Genomic DNA, 20,161 nt, shown 5'->3' on the forward strand with positions numbered 1-20,161 from the left:
TATATATATATATATATATATATATATATATATATATATATATATATATATATATATATATATACACATGTACACATAAAGAGACATTTGGCTCCCTCCAGGAGCTTTACCTAATCTTCTCCATCCTGAGTACAGTCAAACATATCGAACAGCTGACGGCTACATGTTTACATGAGCTTCACCCTCAATGAGCTGATGATGGGGGATTGAAAAAGAATATCTAATGACTAATTAGCAGCTTGCCTCATTAGGGGGATATCACCACTTTTTAAAATGCAAATTATGCTTGCTGCTGTTAAGATATACAGTGAACTAATCATCAAAGTGTCTTTTTGTGCAATCCCCCCCAATCCCCCCAAAGCTTGTGTGGAATGGATAATGTTGAGGCTGACTGTCCTCACGTTGGACATGAACAAAATGAGGAAAAGTTTGGCTGGAGGAAGAGTTGAATATAGAAGGGTGAGAACTTCTGGCCACATGATGAATGTTTTACGGTTTTAGATAAGGAAAGTGGACGTCTATGTCAGCTTTTTCCTGAGAAGGATAGAAAGGGGGACATCTTCCTGTCACATGAAGCTGAAACTTAGTTTTTTTGCTGTAATTGATGTAGGCAGCGGTGCAAATGCCAGGATTGAAAGCTGTCACTGTGCTGCTCATTGTGCCATACAGGCCAGCACAGACTCACATGATGACAGGGGAGAAGTTCATTTTCTGCATGGTTACCCTGGCATCTGTTTTTGCTTCGCAATTAAGCAGCAGTAAAGTGATGGCATGGCAAAATAAATGCTCCTCTGAGTGCATTTGCAAAAACTTTATGAAGCCATGCATCCATCTATCACCTGTTGTGTTTGAGGCTCACCCCTCATATTAGACTATGAGTTCTTCTTCGTGCATCTTAATTCCCACACTTACTTCGTTCTTCTCTAAAACTGCCTCGTTTTGCCTCTTTCTTTTTCATTCCTATATCTCCTTTCTCGCTCTCCTCCTTTTCTAAGCTCATCTTTGTGAGATGCAGGCCTCCTGGGTTATTGGACCAGAGAGCATTCCTTTGAGACCACTTAGAAAGACCAGTGGAGGTAGAGGATGAGAAAGAAAGAGGCGGAACAAGAGCCAAACAGGGAAGAAGTGAGAGCTCAGGAAAAGGAAGGATGGTGGAAAAGAAGTTTTTTATGTCAAGGTCTACTGGTGCTTGGTCTCACACACAGCAGGGGAACACAATTTTCCCCCCATACACACACAGGCATTAAGGCTACAAATGTTCCCTGTGCTTTGCTGCAGAAAAGACCATTTGGTTAGATCTCAGTGTTTCAGGATGGTTGTATCAGAAATGATGGCTCAGGTTCTACAGTAAGCCTCAAACTGAAAGTTAGGGGCTCAGCTTATATGGACGAGGAGCTTTGGGCTTTACTGTTTCGAATCCAATGAAATGAACACGGCAAAGCATTCCAATGGACTTTGTTTACATCTGATGTCCATGTCCAGATATCTATACCCAAGTGTACTCAACGGCATGCATTGTGCTTCCCTTTCTTTGTTTCCCCTCTTTCCAAGGAGCAGACTGGAGAAAAGACAAATAATGGCACTCATTATAAGCTACAGCTTCTCTACAGTAATGGTAAGTTGGCACAAAAATCTATCTATATTTTGATTTCATTTTGCCATAATTGAACTCACTATCAGGAGTTGTAAGAGTTTAGCGGGACATATACCTCCTTTTCCACATCCTTACCCTGAAGCTCATTGTCTGATCTGTCTTTTCTGAGATATTAAAGCTCTCCAAGCAGCCACCTCTGGGCTCAAGTAGAGGAAAATGAGCTAAATGTTGCCAAGCCATCCAATCCCCCACCCTCTGCCCCAGTAGTTTCTTCACATCAGATCAGGGGATGCACAAAAAAATGTGGTTCCCATGAGCCACTGCTGCCCCTGCTCTGCCATCCCAGTGGCACCCATGGGAGAGAAGATAAAAGGCGAGTTCTGGAGAAGCCCCCTTCATGCAGAGACGAACACACCACATGTACACGCAAGCAAGCCAAGAGCACTTCCTCTACATGCCCTCCTCCCCCTTCTCCCCCAAAGCTATATCAAAGGCGACTCAATCGAGACTTTGATGAGAGGAACACATTTTAAAAGCAATACTCTCAAAAGTCTCTGTAGAGAAAACCACGAACAAGACTGTCTCCTCTCAAGCAGCATTTCATTAAATGCTCTCTCCTTCCGTTCGGTGCTTTGCAGAGGTTTGAAATCTCAAAGAAAGACTCCAAAGTTTCTAAATAAGATAACCTTGCAGGTCGATGAATTTTTCATAGTTTGTCAGTTTACGCACAACGGTTTCAAGGGATTTTTAATCAGGTTCCGACAAGCACAGATTGGCAAACAAAAATAAAACGATGGCATACACTCCAGTTCTACTGTGCTGTACTGTATTTAACTTAGCCCAGTGCAAATTCAGTCATTTAACGAGGTCACCTGTCTTTGGTGTGTAAAATATTCAGTTGTTGTGTAAAGATCTTAAAAAACATTAGTGGACTAACATCATCTTGATGACCAAGCACAGACAGGTCTTTATGGAAGAGCTGCAAGAAAAAAGTCTATTGTTTGGAGAAAGCAATAAAAATACAGTCTACTTTAAGACATCCAAGGGGATCCAGCAAACATGCAGAAGAGGGTTCTCTGGTTAGATGAAACCAAAATACACTTTACCTTCTACATACAAAACGCTGTAAAAAAAAAAAAACAACACTGCCAGCACTTTCCGGTGGGGAGATAAAACACTTTTAGAGGTTAAGGTAAATATAATATAAAGATGAATAAATGGCATTGCAGAAGGAAACTGCTAAACATCCATCCAGAGTAGCAATGCAAGGGTTTCTGTTAGTGTGTTCATACCTAAATCCATTCTGAATGCAAAGAATAGGCCAAAAGATCAGGCTCAACATACACAAAGCTGTCAGAGACATACAAAACACAAAAACACTTGAACTGAAAGTGGTTTCACTGTAGTTTATTTAGGGTTATTACAATAAAATGGTATTACCATAAATGTATGCCATTTTTCAAAAAACCTAAAAGAAAAAGCTTTTAATCTGTGTATCATTTTTTTCCTACTCCACAACTTTCCATTTCTTGTGCTGGTAAATCCATAAAATCCCTCTACAACAGTTTACAATTTGTGGTTTTAATGTGACAAAATGTGAAAAAGGCTCAGGGAGTATATATACTTTATGCAAGGCTCTGTTTTGGTTTTTTGTCAATCATGTAAACCTCGAGCAAAACCCAAAACTAACACATAAACAACCACAAAGATCACATCCTGACAAATCCGTGAGAATCCTGTAAATTATGGCCCTAAAGTAGGACATGAGAAATGTTTATCAAACATCAAATGACTCAATTCCCTCAGAAACCATTGCAGAAAAAAAAGATATGATTGCACACCAAGCTTGTCCTTCTCTGTTGTTTGGACTGAGTTCAATAAATTTTTTTGTGAGAGATTGTCAGGAGGTTGTAAAGAATAATGTGTCCCATAAATCTGGTTACTTTATTTTTAGTATCTGGTGGGTGTTGAAAGCATTCTTGAGTATATCAGGACTGTCTTTGAAATACTTTGTCATTTCTGTGATTTTTCAAAAATGAATCCAAAGTCTTTTGGTCTTGATTTATTAAATGAAAATGATCCATATATGTAATTATTCTTATTTTTTTCTCACGCTCAGAAAGAAAAATGTTCCAAAGTTATTGATGAGATCCATATCCTGTCTTCTTAATACTTGCAGGGGTTCGCACAGAGCAAGATCTTTATGCACGACTTATTGACTCCGTCACTAAACAGGTTGGCAGACTTTCCTTAAGCCCTCCAGATAAAATTATAACTAATTCTAAAAATATAGATATATATCCAGTTATTTTACATGAAACTGAATCATTTCTGCTGATCTTTATTTCCTCCTAACAGCCCATTTCATATGAAGGACAGAACAAGAACCCAGAAATGTGCAGAGTACTGCTCACACATGAGGTTATGTGCAGGTGAGTGACACGCTGATTGAAATTGTGTCCTAAAGAGACTGAATCCAAATACCCCTTAGTCTGTTTCACTCTGGTTTCCTCAGCATGAATGAAATGTGTTTTTTTGGGACTGTTTTTTTTTAAACAGCTCTGCTGTTGACCTGTAAGTCTACCTGGCCTGTCATCATCCTTGTTTCAGTGCAAATGCCTTGCTGCTTCCTGCTTAATCGCAGCAGGTCACTGTCCAGCTCCTGTTTTTTTCTTGGGCCTCTTCTCTTTCTGTTCTAAAACTTTGCAGGCAGAACTCAGTACCAAGCATTTAAAGGGGAACATTTTCTTCTCTTTACTCATTGAACAACTCCTGCTGTTATATCTTAGCCAGAATGGCCTGTGTAAACATGGGAAGACAAGTTTATGCCACCAAGTGTTAAAGAGCTGATAGATTTGAATAAGAACCAATGAGATTTTATTGTTATGAAGTGAAGAAAGATGACAAGTGAAAACAGAGTTATGGATGAAGAGTGTAGTCTGGAAGTGGGGCAGTGACCCGGGGATTCAGAGGGGTAAAGGATGCAGTCCTGGGACACGAGAGGAATTGAGACGGACTGGGCTCTGCCATTGTTTGGCCAGCAGATGCCCGAATGTGACTCACAGCTGGCTAATAACAGAGCCGAGGAGGCAGAGGGCAAGCGTCACAGCTGGGGAGTGAGGCCGTCTGACAGGGGGGCGGAGGGGGGAAGGGCAGGGCCAAGCTGGGACACGGGAGGGCTGAGGCGAGGTGTAGGGGTGGCAGATGGTTAGGGGTGGGGGCACTTTTGTTATGCAGTGAAGGGGACTGGGAGGTGTATGGGGGGGTGTGGGTGGCTGGCCAGCAGGCTCCTCGGACAGAACCGCTGACGAATGGTAGGATGCTGTGGGACAGGGTGTGTGTGTGTGTGTGCGAGCAGTGGAGCTGCATGGGGGTTGAGTTTGATTTCAGAATCAATGTGACAGATTGCCTGGCTGGCTTTTCACTTTTGAATGGTCTCTCACTGTTTGTAGGGTGTGTTGTTGTACCTTTTCTTCCTCTTTTCTTCTTTTGTCTATTCTTCCCCTCCCCTCTCATGCCTCTTTTGTGTGTTTCTGGATTTTGGCTGACCGTGGGGCAGAGTTGTCTGGGGCTGTGGATGCTTATGGGCCAGAAAAATAATAGGCAGCTTGGTTTAATTTCTGTTGACTTTTTGTCTTCTTCTTTACCCACCAAACCAGCCGCTGCTGCGAGAAGAAGAGTTGTGGCAATCGTAATGAGACGCCCTCTGATCCAGTCATCATTGACAGGTAATAACATAAAAGCACGTCGCTTACAGTGTCCAAAACCTCACCACCTCCACCTTTACACATTTAATATTCCGTTCAACTTTTCTGCTTGTATACACAGAAGTAAACATGAACTCTGTGATTGATGATGGAGACATGGAGCACTTTAATATTCTCCTGAAAACTTAAGGTGTAATATAAAGTTTTCAGAGGTTGATATGTGATTAAATTCATTTGAACATTGTTTTTTTAATGAATGAAAAATCATAAAAAATAGCTGATAACATAACAACTGAAACATAAATTGTACTGACAATGTCCATTGGATAAAAGATGGTTTGTTTACAACATTCAAACGGGGGATACATTTAGAACGAGCTGGCTTTTAAGGACGCATTCACACTGGTTGAATGGCCTCTACTTGGGCTTTACACTATATTCAGTCTTTCACCCATTCACAACAACATTCACACTCTGATGGTGGCAAGCTACACTGATGGAGGCTGCTGTAAACATGCACCACTGGGCCTCAGACCACCATCACTAAGCAAGTGTCTTACCCAAGTAGACAGGGACAGAGAAAGCCAGAGGTGGTTCAAACCTGCATCCCCCTGGTTTCAGGGGAATTTGATGCCACTGTTTAAGACAGAGTTTAAGACTGGACCAAAGAGCAAAGAGATTGTTTTTAGGGCCACTATTTATTCAATACTGTGGTGATCAAGAAAAAACAAACAAACAAAAAACACAAAGAAGAAGGTCTCTTTCTTGGACTTTATGTTGCTGTTTTAGTTTTCACATGTAGTTGTGCACCTACACATATGCACTATTTCACTTCTTCTTGGGATTCAGGTGCTTTATTTCGTTTTTCCCTTTCTTGTTCTCACATTGAAATTGATATATCATGTACATCACATACTCTCTTCCTGCTTTTTTGTATGTGCTGGGATGAGCATGCATTCCTACTGCACACAAACCACTGCAGGGTCCTGATAAACCATTACAAGACTGTCAGTTGTAACCTTTCCAGGTTAAATTCCTGGGTCCGTTTCATGGTCTGGTATAATCCACTGCAGAAATGAATGGCTAAAAGTGCTCTAAAGTTTGAGTTTGGTTATGAGAGCAGACAGATATATACAGCATTTTGATTATAAGAATATATAAGCTTTTTAAATATTTTCAATTCTGTACTATTAAATTAGTTATCCCAAATATAAGAATCATTTAGGTACAAAAAAAGGAGCAACCTGAAATGTGTCTACAAGCATTATATTGAAATGTATTTGACTTAAATGGAATTTTAGACTCTTTATTACCATCAGATTAATAAATAGACAAAATTTATTATAATCTCTTCTGAAATTTGTCAAAAACATAAATGGTAATATAGGTTGAAATAAAAAACCATTAATAAAAAAAGAGATAAAAATTGGTGCATTAGCTGCTCATATAAAGACCCTACATAGAAGACAATACACAGCCATCCATGCATTTTATCATAGAACATATAGCAGATTTTAAAAGAGTTCAAGCAGAAAAAAGAATACAAACAGAATAAATAAACTTTAGGAAATATAATAAGATTGATGAGGTCTGAATCAGTTCTGTGAGCCTTGATCCTCCAAACGTGATGAACTTATACAGGAAATACCTCCTCTTTTTAAAAGAAGGAGGAAGTTTTCTATCAGTTTGAAAAGCATCAAGTGTCAGGTTTGTTATGTACAATATCCTTCCCTCTGTACTGTCTGAACGTGCATCTGAAGGATGATACATCTCTCAGGTCCAGAGTCAGATGCTTGCTTGATGTTTTTCAGTTCCTTAATTACCTCCACAAGCTGTTGATCTGCTGTTTTTTTTTTTTTCTTAATGGGCCTTAGTATATTTTTGTCTTTCTCACAAAGCCTAAACACATACTGCAGGGTGCTGTCACTGTCAGGGAACATAAAACTAAAAAGGAATAGTTAAAAAAAACTTGCTTAAGTCTAATTACAAACTTTGAAAGGACCTAAGAACTCCTGGGGAATACTCAATCCCATTTTTAAAAGATTCTAAGGCAGCATTTCTCTAACTAATTTCAATATATAGAAATTAGGGGATGTTGAAACCTATCCATGTTTAACTTGTTTAACTGTTTTTATAAGTGAATCTCAATAGGTTTGAAGGTCTGAGTTAACCTGTGCTGCTTTTTTTTAAACCTAATTTCTTTCTTCCATTTAACCTTTCATTAAAATGCAAGGAAAAAGCCCCATTTGAACAGCAGGCCTTAACCTGAGCAAATGATATTTCTGAATGATCATATGTCTATTATTTTAAAGTGATTTTATAATTTAATTAGAAAGTGAGTTACATTTAGAATTTAATTACTGATAATGATATAATTTAATAAGCTCTACCAAATATTTTTCTGCACATGCTGATGGTTCTTTTTAAATGTCTGTATTCCTCTAGCGGTTACCTTCCATCAGAAGCATGTATTGGCTTTATTCCTCCAAATCCACTCTTGTAATAAATGCTCACCTTCACAGTCAGTTATCAGCCTTAGCACCAGATGACCACTACTTATAATCAGCGTGCTGTTGAGACTTCACGTCCTGGGCTTCCCGGAGGCCTTGTCCTGTCTGCTTGGCATTAACCACAGTGATGAATGCTCACCAGCAAACCGTACATGTGAAATAGTTTCTTTGTGATGTCAGAGACACCACCCTCATCATCTCCCTTCCTCTCTCTTTCTCACTCCCACCTTTCTGCCCCTCTCATTCTTCTTCCCCTCGATTGTCTGTCAAGGAAACACACACTTCATATACGTCAAGGACCCTTTTTATTTTTCCCCTCCTCAGTTCAAGCTGGCTGGCTGTTGACAGTGTGTCTCTGAGGATCTTGGCTGAAGATAGTTTTGATATAACGGGAAAAGAAAAAAAAAATTGCGCTCTTGTTTCTTTGAGATTTCCCAGAATACAGAAGAGCAGCTGCTTTTCCCATTTCCAGTGGTATACAGCTCAAAAATGACCTCTTTTTGGCCCCTTTTTTATTTCATACTTCCTCCTAACATGGTTAAAAGTCTTTGAAATTGGCCTGTAAGTAGCTCTTTAGCAGGTACAAAAGGACAAACCAAAGTTTTTCACTTTCTATAAAAGTATAGACTCATGTTCAGCTTTTGTGGGTTCAGATCACTGACCTGGGGTATGATCTAATCAGACTGGACCAGTCTTATCTTGATGGGAGCTTCTCCAACATAAATGACCTGCAGCATCTTTTCCTCAGGGATCAACCAATTAGCAGCCAGTTATTTTTTGATAAGCCAAAGAGATTTTGCTTGACCCACATGGCTTTTTCCATTTTAAGAGGTGATTGGTTGAGCACAGCTTGTGTACCTATCCTCAGAAAGGCTTTTCTGCTGGCGTTCACTTAAGAAAGATGTATGTTTTTTTGTGTTTCTGTTGCGACCCTTTATTTATGTATATGGATGTATGAACGATTGTCTGTGTGTCTGCGTGACCCTTACTGTGACCTTTCTCCCCAGTCACTGCTTGGAACTTAAATTATTCATGTGTGTAGGGATGTGTGTGTGTTTGTCTGCATCCGTGCAAGTAATGCGTGTGTGTGTGTGTGTGTGTGTGTGTGTAGGAGACGGCCTGTTTCTGTGGCTGCAGTAATCAGCCTCATGCTCCCAGCCCCAACACCTGTTCTCCAATTAACATGCAGCGTGCTGGGGCCCACTCACCCCCGTTGCCCAGCCGCTGCTTTCCACCCCTTTTCTCCTTTTTTGCTCTTTATTCTCTCACTTGCCTTCCTCCTTTAAGCCTCTCCTCCCACCCAAGCTTGTGCACCCCCTTTTCCTCTTTTTATTTCCTCCATATTCCTATTTTGACTCCCTCTTTTTTAATTCCCATGCTCCTCTTTCCCTTTTCCATCCCTTTTGCCCCCTACCCTATTCCCTTTAGCCTGTCTAATTTTGCCATAATTAGGCGGTGTCATTAGGACACCTACCCAAGCACAAGGGAGTTTGCAATTCCCCAAACGGCCCCAAACCCCCACTTTTCTAATCTCCTTTCCATATTGTTTCAGTTTTCTCTTCCCCCTTTTCTCTCCTTGCTACTACTGCTGGTGCGGCTGCACCCACCCCCCGTATGCCCTCCTGCACCCCTCCTACTCACTAATCCCGATTTGAGAGAAAAGAGAAAGAGAGGAGATCACAGCTGATCCGTGAGAAGGGGTGGGGATTGGGGGACGGAAGGATGAAAAGGGCAAGGGCAGTAGCTGACAAAGAGATGACTCAAGTTGCTTATAGGGGTGAGCATTATCTAATGCTCCACTGCCTGCTGCGTCTAATAGTTTTACATCTGTATATTCTTAACACTGGTGAACCACCATAATCTTGAAGTGGCTTCTGTGTTTGCGGAAGGCCCACTTATCTTTGACTGATAGGGTGACTTGATCCCTGATTGGTTTGATGATTGATTAGTAGGAAAAAAAGAGAGATCGATTACTCACGGCTCATCTCCATAAATGTTGTTTGTCAAACCCTCGCAGGTAAACTGTATACTGCTCTTTTATTGGTTTTCATTCTTCAAATAGAACCAATTGAACAAAGTATTTGTATTTAAAGTAGGAATAAATAAATCCAGCAAATAACATTTGCTCCTTGAGACTTTAGGGTAAAATGATCAGACTAGTTTTATGTGAAAACCTGAAAAAGATTAAATATGGCATTTTCCACCACTTTTCAGTCTATCTAGGGTCTCAATATTAACCTAAGCAGATCTGTTAATGGCGGCGTTATTACCATTCATGACCTTTGACCTCTTAGAAACTATATTGGTTCTGGGCTCTGGATTTATGAGTGAACCACAGGTTTTTACAATGGAGACAAGCAGATGTCAGTATTAGTGTTAGTCTGTGCGTTTCAGACGGGAAGGGGGTGGGGGGTGCTTTTTAAATTTAGCTAAGAAGCCCTGATCGATACTTAGTCATAAGGAGTGTGTGGAGGGATCCATCGTATGAGGCCTTGTGAGAGGCAGTCGGGTGATCAATGGGAAGCACTATCTCACTAATTGATCGTGTTTCCAAGAGGCCTCTTTTTTAACAAGCCGCTGCTCTGAGAAAAGAGGAATAATCGATAGAAATTTTCCAATGCTGTCAATAAGGCTTTTTCCTCCCTCCCCCCTTGGTCAAAATTAACTTACAGAAAAATCTCACTTTCTTTTATGAATTGTTTTTTTTTTATTCTGAGACATGTAAACATCAGACATATCATAAACCTTTAATATTCTGTTGATGTGATTTGTGCTGAAAATGACTTCAGAGTCTCAACTACAACAGGAATCCATTACTCTTAATCTCAGGTTGTGGGCTGTATTGATCTGTTTGTAGTCCTGGTTCTGGTTATGTGCCTCAGGTACATGTTGTTTTCAGCTTGTGAACAGAGCTGGTTTATATATGTTGTATCTTTGCAAATCAATTCAGTAGAAAAATTGTTACTTTCAACTTAACTATAAATCCCTGGTTTAAGTATTGCTTTTATTAGTTGCTATTTGTTGTTCAAGCTTAAAGCTGAATAATACAAATTATATCTTAGTAGAACAATGTTTGATTTTAGCTTGAAGTTTGAAATATCTTTACAAAGTTTGACTGTAAATTAATATCTCATTTGTTGCTTTATGCAAATGTTTGCTGATGTGTTATGTCAGTCTGACCATCTGTTTCGAAGTTACCCTTTCCATCTGCTTGTTCCCAGCTTGTCAGAAGCAAATAAAAAATACATGCAGCAGTTTCGTGAAGGCCCTCTACCATGCCCTCACAGCAGGCCGCACCAGTTCCTCCATTTACTGCTAATTTTTCAGCTCGCAGCCAAAACAACAAAAGCTAAAAAGTCTTTGGGAAAAGAACATTAAACTATCAGCCAGAGAATAAATGCTGCAGCATTTTTTTGGACCGTGTCAGGGGTCGAATTCCTCCCCACTCCCAGATGCGTACTCAAAATCTGCCGCCAAGTCGCTCTGTATGGTTGGTATATAGGCACGCTAAGATTTTATGTCTGAGACAACAATGTCATTTTGGAAGACTGTTTTCTCACACTCACTGTATAGATATTTGTCTATTATAGCTGCTTACACAATCAAATTCATGAGTGTAAAAAGACACAGACATGTTTACATACTTAGCAAGTGTAATAATAATAATAATAATAGTTTATTTTTATTATTATTATTATTATTATTATTATTATTATTATTATTATTATTATTATTATTATTATTATTATTATTATTAAGGCAAAGAAGCTCATGTTTTTTTCACAAAGGAAGTATTTTGTTGCCTAATGAGGTTAAGCTGATTTGGGAACAGAATTTGGAAGATTTATGCTTTCATTAGAAACAGCTAATTTTAAGACAGCCACAATACTGAAAAAAAGAAACTCTAATTTTGGTAAACATATTTGCAGAGGGAAATATACGCTAAAAAATGTGGGTTTTGTTTTGAAAAACTCATAAAAGACATTGTTAATACTTTATACAGAACTTAATAGAACATTATTAATCTTAAAATGGAGAAATTCACTTGTGACATTTGCTCTTACAAACAAACAGAAGGTGCACAAAGGAGGAAAACGTGCAAGAAGTATACACAATGCATCCAGATATATACAGTGGATGGTAAAAAAAAGGAGAGATTTATACAACTCCTCTTCAGCACTTTTTGTGTTACATTAAATAAGATCAGATCATGTAATCTTTCCACACTGTTCAGTGTCCTGAATCATTTTTAGGGAAGAAGTGGAAAACTTCCCCTCGAACACATTCTCTCCTTGGGAGTTTCCATCCTTTTGATAGAAAAGTAGTCAATATGGCCATGGGATTGGGATGATTTTGTTTTCTGGTTAAACATTTCTAAATATGTTTTTCCATCTTCTTTAGATCAATATTCAACTGAAAGACCTAATTGAACCCCATACTATCTCATTATATTTGCCCGTTGGAAGGAAACCAGTCCCACAGCCACCTAGATCCTCTACTATGCTTGAAGACGGATATAAGATGCATTTCCACAGATTCTTCCTGCATTTCCATTTGAAGTGTTTGTCACTAACATGTCTGCAGTCTCATTTGACCGACATACTCAGCAGCAGTTGATTTAGAGCCTTTTCATTTGTGATGGTAGGACAGAAAAAAACCTTATTGTGTGGCAAAATATGGCAAGGAGATAACCTCTTATGGCTTTTGTGGAAACTGGGGGACTCCAAGATGCCGCTCTTCGCTCTTAGTTTTCTAACAATGTGTTTTTAAGCACTTTTTCTTTACCATTTTAACTACAGTTTGAGGTGGGGAGACCAGAATGCAGCTGTCCTAACTGGTTTTGAGTGGCCAAAACAAATGTGCCTCTGTGTCACATTGCATATATACCTTCAGAAAAAAAAATGTTATAGATTGCTGCTCAGACTTTCCTAGAAACTTGGATCAGGAATTAAATTTAACGAGTGTGCTAGTTGTATTTCTTTAAAGGGATTGTTTAAAATCAAATCAGTGAACACATACAATAGATTTTTGATGATTACAAGGACACTGAACTTTATATCTGAGATGAAACTTGCGCAAAACTCGGACAGTTAGATTTTATTTATTCATTTTATTTTATTGGTGCATTATTTTTTCCCCCCACAAATTTGTCCAGACTGATTCATAGATCATTACGGATGGTTAAACGGCACAGAGTCAAAGTCAGACCCCTTGTGCCTCTCAGTCCACTGTCACAGGCCTCTTCCCGGTAGGCCGCTACTGTCCAGTCCCTCCAGACCTCCTGTCAGTAAGCCCCTCAGGCAGGGAGGGACCAGCCAGCGTGGCGACAGGGGGCCTGAGGCTCTAATGCACACAGTGAAACAGCACACAGGTTGGACCACTGAGTAACTCGCACAGGAGCATGAAGATGGCTCCTCCCTTGGGGCGACGTGAGAGGAAGAATGACACAAAGACAGACAGGGAGAGAAGAAGAGTGTCTGAAATATCAAAATCAGTGACAGGTACAGTTTCAGACAGCCAGGGCCTCACTCTGAGTTAGACAGAAGAAAAAAAGTTCAGGGACCTTTGGTTGAGCCGCTCTTTGAAATATCTCATGTAGCCTTTTACTCCAGTGTGAACGGGACGTTTAAGAAATATGGCAGATTACAGGTCTGGTTGGAGCTGATTAATCCTCCTAAACAACTGTTTTTGAATTCAGCCTCGGTTGGATCTGGTTTGTTTTTATGGGGGATGAACAGAAGCAGGCATGAGAGCCAGAAAGAGCATGAGAAATGTTTGTATTCAAGAAAAAGTGGGAGCACTGAGAAGAAAAATATGAGCATATTATATAAAATCAGAAATAGAGTTGGTAACATTACCTTAAAATCTTGCTTTTGCTGTTTGCTGTTTGAGGTATGAGAGGCCAGGTAGTGGTGGTATTTAGGGATAAGGCCTTTTTCTTTAAGCTGATGTTGCTGCTGAAGGAGGGGAAACACTCAGGTTTGTGACTGTTTGGTCAAACTCCCCATTAGGGTCTTAAATTTCACAGATGACTTAACAATGCCCCCCTGCTGCTGTCCCAGCTCTGCCAGTCACCTTGTTTTTCTGTTTGTTATTCTGGGATCTGGAAAGACTGTGTTTTTCTCAGGAATCAAGTTTCCTTACAGCTCTTCTTGGGTTTGTGATGACCTTTTCGAGAACTAATATTTACACATCTGTTGCATTGCCTAAAATAGATTCGATTAGAAACCAGCTTCCAGCAACAATAGCACTTCTTTTGGGTTCGTAAGCAGACAGGTTAAGAATTTAACATAAAATAATGACATGTTAAAACTTTTACTTGTGTCTAAATATTTTAAAATAATGGAAGACTAGAGCTGTGCTCATCATAAAATGTCAAATTTGATCGTAAAGCAGGGATAATGTATATAGTAAAGCAAATTTTTTTTAAGTAAATGCATATATTCTGTAGAGAACATTTAGAAAAACATACTTATTATTTTCTCTGATATCCTGCATGTTAAGGGGTTGCAGTGGAGGAGGCATGATGAAACAGCTTGCAGAGACTGTTGGTCAGGAAACGAATGGAAAGTTGACAAATTGAATATATTATTTAGTAAAACAGGAAAAATATCTGTTAAAAAAACAGATTTTTTTAATATGTGTTTAGATTGCATTTTTCTGTAATGTACTTCAAGTTGACTTTCCAACTTAATCCAAGGTGGAAATTGTAGGCTAATTTTACTGAAGTCTTTTGAATGTATTGCTGTTACTGAATGTGTTGGGGCTCTGATGAATCTGTCAGGACGGAGGGCAGGGGGTGATGTGACTGCTGACAGGCTCCCAGCAGGCCTGCTGAGAGCCCAGATACTCTGCTGCCTCCCCCTCAGCCTCCTCAGCCACCCAGCTCCCCTTGCTGGCCTCGGCTCTTACACATTTGCAGCGTATTAGGCACGGACAGTAAATTACAACACCCTGGACCTCAGGATGATTCCTCACCTTATTCACACGTTCGTCTTCTCTCCTTCTCTCCCAGCTTGTTGTCTCCATACTTCTCTCTGTTCTGTGTTTTTGTCCAAGTTTGATCTGTTTTCCTCTCTCTGTCTATCATTCGCGTCCTGGCTCTTGGACTCCCTCAACCCTGTCAGATTTCTCTCCCCTGTCTGTCTTTCTCCCTCTTCTGTTATACTTCTCATCCAACGTTTCTCTATTGTGTCACGCTACAAAGCGTTCCCTCCCTCATACACATCCCCTCCATTCCCCATTTACTTTCTTACAAGCAGGTCCCTGTTGTTCAGGCTTCACAGGTTTCTTAGCTGCCTCTCTCGCTCTCGCACCTTCTCCCTCTCAAACATTTCCCTCACTCTCCCTCCTTCAGCCTTCCTCCTCCTCCTCCTTCTTTCTGGAAACAGATGTTGTTTGTCAGATCTTATCATTACTGGCTAATTAAGAAGACATCTCTTCTCCTTCTGTTTTTGCTTCCCTCTCCTCTCTTCTCTCTTGGTGCCATCCATCCAGGATTCATTGTTCTTCTCAGAGGGAGGTTTGGGTCAGGGTTTGATGCGCACATGTTATTGGTGAGCCTGATACGTGGCAGATTGACTGAAAGAGTATTAAAAAGGAAACATTAGCGTTTCTATATTACAGGTGACCCTTTATTCATTTGTTGGTGTTACTCTGTATCTCCATCTGACAGTTGTGAGAATATATTTTGAATGTTCGTCCCTCAGGATCCATCGAGCATGCTGGGAGAGGTCAGACCACTGATGGGACGTCTATTCCCCGTCCTGGTTGTGAATTCATGTACTTTAGACTCTGAATATCCCTCTATATCCATCTATTTGGCAGAGTGAACACAGTCCCATGTGGCTAAGCTCTGTATGCAATCTCCGCTTTTGGCTTTGCCTTAGAGACCGAAACATTAATTCATTTGAAATAGTTAGAATGCACATTTAGAATCAGGTGAGAGGTTGTGCAGTAAAACTGCTTTTGGACCCAGGAGGAACCCTGTTGCAATGTTGGAGTGCCTCTAGTTTACGTTTCTCATCAGCAGGCTTTATTCCTCCTAGTTCTGCTGTGCCACAGTCAATTTTTCGTGGTGGGATGTCTGAAAGTTTTACAGCATTACTGAGCTCTATAAATCAGCACCAGTGGTTAAAAATGTTTGGCTTTGTCACAGTTCTCCAATGTAGTGGTGGGCTGGGTCTGAACTAATGTTGCAGGGTGAAAACAGCCTGGTAGGCAGCAGCCAATCCAGGGACCAAAGGAATAAACAGCAAAGATTAAATCTTTTTGAAGAAAACTACATTACTGTCTCAGTAATTATTTTACTACAGATTCTCAGCATTTTTATTGTTACTTTATAATGAGATGAGCTTGGAATAAAAGTTTCAGGAGTTGTTCAAAAGGCTATGGGAAGAAGAAAAATAACATTGAATGGAATGCTGACAATGCAGTCCTTACTGTGGAACATAGTTGTAGCAGCATGATGCTGTGGGGGTACTTTAAATTAGTACTGAAAAGGAAGCTAGTTGGATTTGATGGGAAGATGAATGGAACAAAATACATGGAGGTCCTGGAGGAAAACCAGTTAAAAGTGGCTTGAGGCTTGAAACTGGGTTCACCTTCTGGCAGCAAAATTGGCCTAAACATATACCTAGAGCTACAATGGAATAGTTTAGAAAAAAGAATATGAATGTGACAGAAAGGTATAGTCAAAGTCTAATCTAAAATCCAATTAAGGAACCATTGCAAGATTGGAAAATTGCTTCTCATGTACTCTCTCTATGACTGAGCTTGATGTATTTTTCAAAGTTGGGCTTAATTTCAGTTTTAATGTGCACAAAGTTAAAAAAATTCATATCCCAAAAGATTTAATTGTAGCAACGTCTGACACAGTTTTCATGTTTTCATGTCTTTGCATCATCTATTCATAATACACTTAAGATTTGTATTGCATTGTCAAAATGTAAAATAGCTTAGAACATTTCATTATCTTAGCTTGCTTAGAAAGCAAACGGAGTAAATCTGACCAGTAAGGTGCTATATTTAACCCGTTTTTAAACTTTTCATACATATCAGTGTGTTTAAAGAGATGTTGGAGAATGACAGAGAAAACAAAAATAATTTTAGGGCCAAGATGTTGGTCTGGTGATTGAAGCTGAAGCAGCAGAGTTCCTTGTATGTTTTTGGAGGAGGAGGGGAAGTGTCTGGAGGAACCAGTGTGAAAGGTCCTGTGGTGGTATGCAACAGAGGAGGTATCAGTTCGTGGAGGGTTTTCTGTGCCCCATTAGCAGTGTCAGAGGTCATGTGCCCCGGGTGTTAACCCTGATGACCAGTCTAGCTTCCAGTCTGCCAAGGGACCCTGGTCTGGGGGTATTTATTACCTACTACCACCCCCAAAGACCCCCCTTTTTACTAACACACACAGTCCAAATCTCCTCATGAAAGAAAACAAATCACCCAAAGTTGATCCTCAGCTGGGGAACATGTACTAATTGGATGCATATCCATACAATGATGCATGATGACCCATCTGTAGCCTGATGTCTTGGAATTAAGGATCGGTTCCTCCAGATTTCTATCAGTAGTGATGAGCTGCAGCATGTTTTGACTCCACAGTTGCCTGTTTTAACAAAGTTATCCCCCTGTTTCTTTACAGATAACTTTAAGATATTAATACTGAGGCATTATTTTTGCCAATAAAAATTTGCATGACTGATTGTGCACATATGGTTGCTTGACTTTGACTTTTTTTGTGTGTGTTTTGTGTGGTTCTTGCAGGCTTTGTGTGACACATGCATGTGTGGCTGCTGTATGAGTTAGTGCTCTTAGTGTGTGAGTGTGGCAGAGGAAGGCCCTCAGCATGTCAGTATGTTTTAATGCTTCACATCTGGTTTCCTAATTTTCCTCCCTGAAGCTCCCCTCCACCGCCATGTCAGGACACTGTTTTGTTTTTTCAGGGTGGGGGGGGGGGGGTAATGGAGGGGATTTCTGATGAGTGATGGCCTTGCACACAGGACGTCAACAATCTCCTTCTCTTCCTCTGTCTATCCCTCTTCTTCGTTTTTCTTTTATGTGGATTCCCTTTATATTCCTACCACCCTGTATCCAGGAGGCAAGATATAGTGGATCAAGAAGTATTGTTAATGCTGTTGCATTACAGTTATTATCTTTCTTTTACATAATTACCACATTTGCACTACATCAGACTTAAAAGAGAAGAAACCTCACATAGTTGTGATTCTAACTGAATTATATTTTACATCCAAACGTTTTCAGATTCCTGCTGCCAGCAAGGCTGTATTCCCCAGGGCTCAGAGGCCGATGTGTTTTATGACAATGTGAGAAGGCAGTTTATGTCAACAATGATTAGTACTGATGAAATTCTATGAAAGTTTCTGTTAAGCTTAGGTGCTCACCAGATGATTAAGGCCATGTGTAAAGTAGAGAGAGCCACTTATGTGTAACAGATGGACTGAGAAATGAGAAACAGAGTGCTCCCTTTAAAGAACGAAACTATACAACCTGCCTTTTTTAAATTGTTTTCAGTGCCAGGACTTGACATTTGGTCTTTGAACTTGTTTTTGGAAAAGTTATTTGCAGCATTTGGGATAATCTCACTGAGGCCTATTTGGTCTGTTGAAGACAAAAACATGGGGTTAACAGAGATGAGTTAGAGCAAAAAATTGTGTCACAATATTAAGATAATTACTGATGAAATCCATCCGAGAGCAAGTGAATGGTTTCTTTGAGGGTTTTAAATGAAAAAATATCAACTAATAGAATATTTTATTTAAAAATATTGACAGAGAACATAGTTTTTGAAAAATATATTTTAAAATAACAAAGGCCCTGGAATTTCTGTGTCGGGTTATTGAGAGCTGTATTTTTGCTGGCAGAATCTAACTCAGAATGATGGCAGCAAAAAGAGAAAATGCTTGAAAAATGATTTTATCCTCCAACTGACAGCTGCATAATTTATCAGAGAAGTGAATTTATGGACAAGGTTGTAGTTATCCTTTAAACAAATAAAAAAGAAGAGAACATTTTTGTTATGTGTGTTCCAATATTGCTGCCTGGAGAAATATGTTTTCCAGTCTGATGTGCTGCATTTTGATTGCAAGTGTTTAAAATCTAAGCTTTTTTCTAATAATCCTCTATCAGTTGCTACTTTATGGGAAAGTGTATATTAAATGAAGCCTGGTTTGGAAATATGAATCCAATATTGCAAAAGTTAGTGAATATTTGTAATATATAGTGCCTTAAAAATGTCCTTTTTGCCCTTATATATATTTCATTTTTTATTTTTAGCACACTTTATTGTTTTTGGTCTTCTATAAAATATAATAAAAAGACAGCTTGAGTAAATGCAAAAAGCAGTGTTTCAATAACGGCACCATTAAGAGAAAAACATAATTCTAACTAATTTGGCCCTTGGAAAAAGCAGTGGCTCCTTAACCCTAAAACCGGTTGTGCCACTTATGGCAACAACTGCTATCAAGAGTTGGCAAAAACTGTTTAATAGTTTATTACAACCTAAATTTCAATTATTTTGATAATCTTTTGAAGCCTTTCAAACAAGGCTCTGCTGGTGTGCATCTCAGAATCTGATTCATCATCTGAAATGTTTTCCTTACCAATGTCTTCATCCATTTCACTATCAGTGTTTTCTATTAACAAACTTGGCTTGAACTGGACTAATTCTCCTCAGGCTCTTGATTTCCGTCTGTTTTGTTGCAGATATTGCGTCATTATCCGTGTGTATAAAAGTAACAAGCCAGTCTGTAGAAAGTAAAGAGTAGTGAGTACAGGTATATTTTTCAATTGTAGAGGGCAAAAGTAAAAGCTGTCTGAAAAATAAATACTCAAGGGAAGTACAAATACCAAAAAACTGCTACTTAAGTACAGTTACTATCTAGAGTCTTGACACCTCTGAAACTAGAGAGAAGAAATAATCAGAAGAGAAAATATTTCAGGTTCTGAAGAGGCAAAAGACCAAGCCTAAACCATAACAACAGCCTCTGATTGTAATACTCCATATTTCAGAAATGCTTTGCCAAATTTAAAACACAGGTAGAAGGAAGTCCACCTTTAAGAACATTCCAGAAGGATTGCTGATTACTTCGTCAATGAGCAAATGAAATCTTCCTTAAAGCTACAGTGTGTAATAATTACAGGGATATACAGTCAGAAACGTAATATATTATACATAACTATGTTATTTATCATCATCTACGAGCTCAGCCTCTTAACTTTAATATTTGCGTTGCCTTAGAATTCGTTATTTATAATTACATAGGAGCGGGTCTCGCAGCCATGGAGGCAGACATCTTTGCGCTACGGCAGCGCAGAACAGTGGTGAAAATTGG

At 39.4% G+C, this 20,161-nt stretch overlaps 1 protein-coding gene across 1 annotated transcript in view; it reads left to right on the forward strand.

The window, feature by feature from the left end:
• LOC107087266 (transcription factor COE2-like) overlaps window positions 1-20,161 on the forward strand; it is a 38,190-nt gene that overhangs the window by 2,051 nt on the left and 15,978 nt on the right. Inside the window, exons 2-5 of the mRNA XM_015378746.1 lie at window positions 1,426-1,615; window positions 3,774-3,829; window positions 3,953-4,026; window positions 5,254-5,322. Coding sequence (XP_015234232.1) covers window positions 1,426-1,615; window positions 3,774-3,829; window positions 3,953-4,026; window positions 5,254-5,322 — 389 coding nt within the window. The remainder of the gene's footprint in view (window positions 1-1,425; window positions 1,616-3,773; window positions 3,830-3,952; window positions 4,027-5,253; window positions 5,323-20,161) is intronic.

This window comes from Cyprinodon variegatus, unplaced genomic scaffold, assembly GCF_000732505.1.
Source record: "Cyprinodon variegatus isolate N-32 unplaced genomic scaffold, C_variegatus-1.0 Scaffold178, whole genome shotgun sequence".
Lineage (NCBI taxonomy): Eukaryota > Metazoa > Chordata > Actinopteri > Cyprinodontiformes > Cyprinodontidae > Cyprinodon > Cyprinodon variegatus.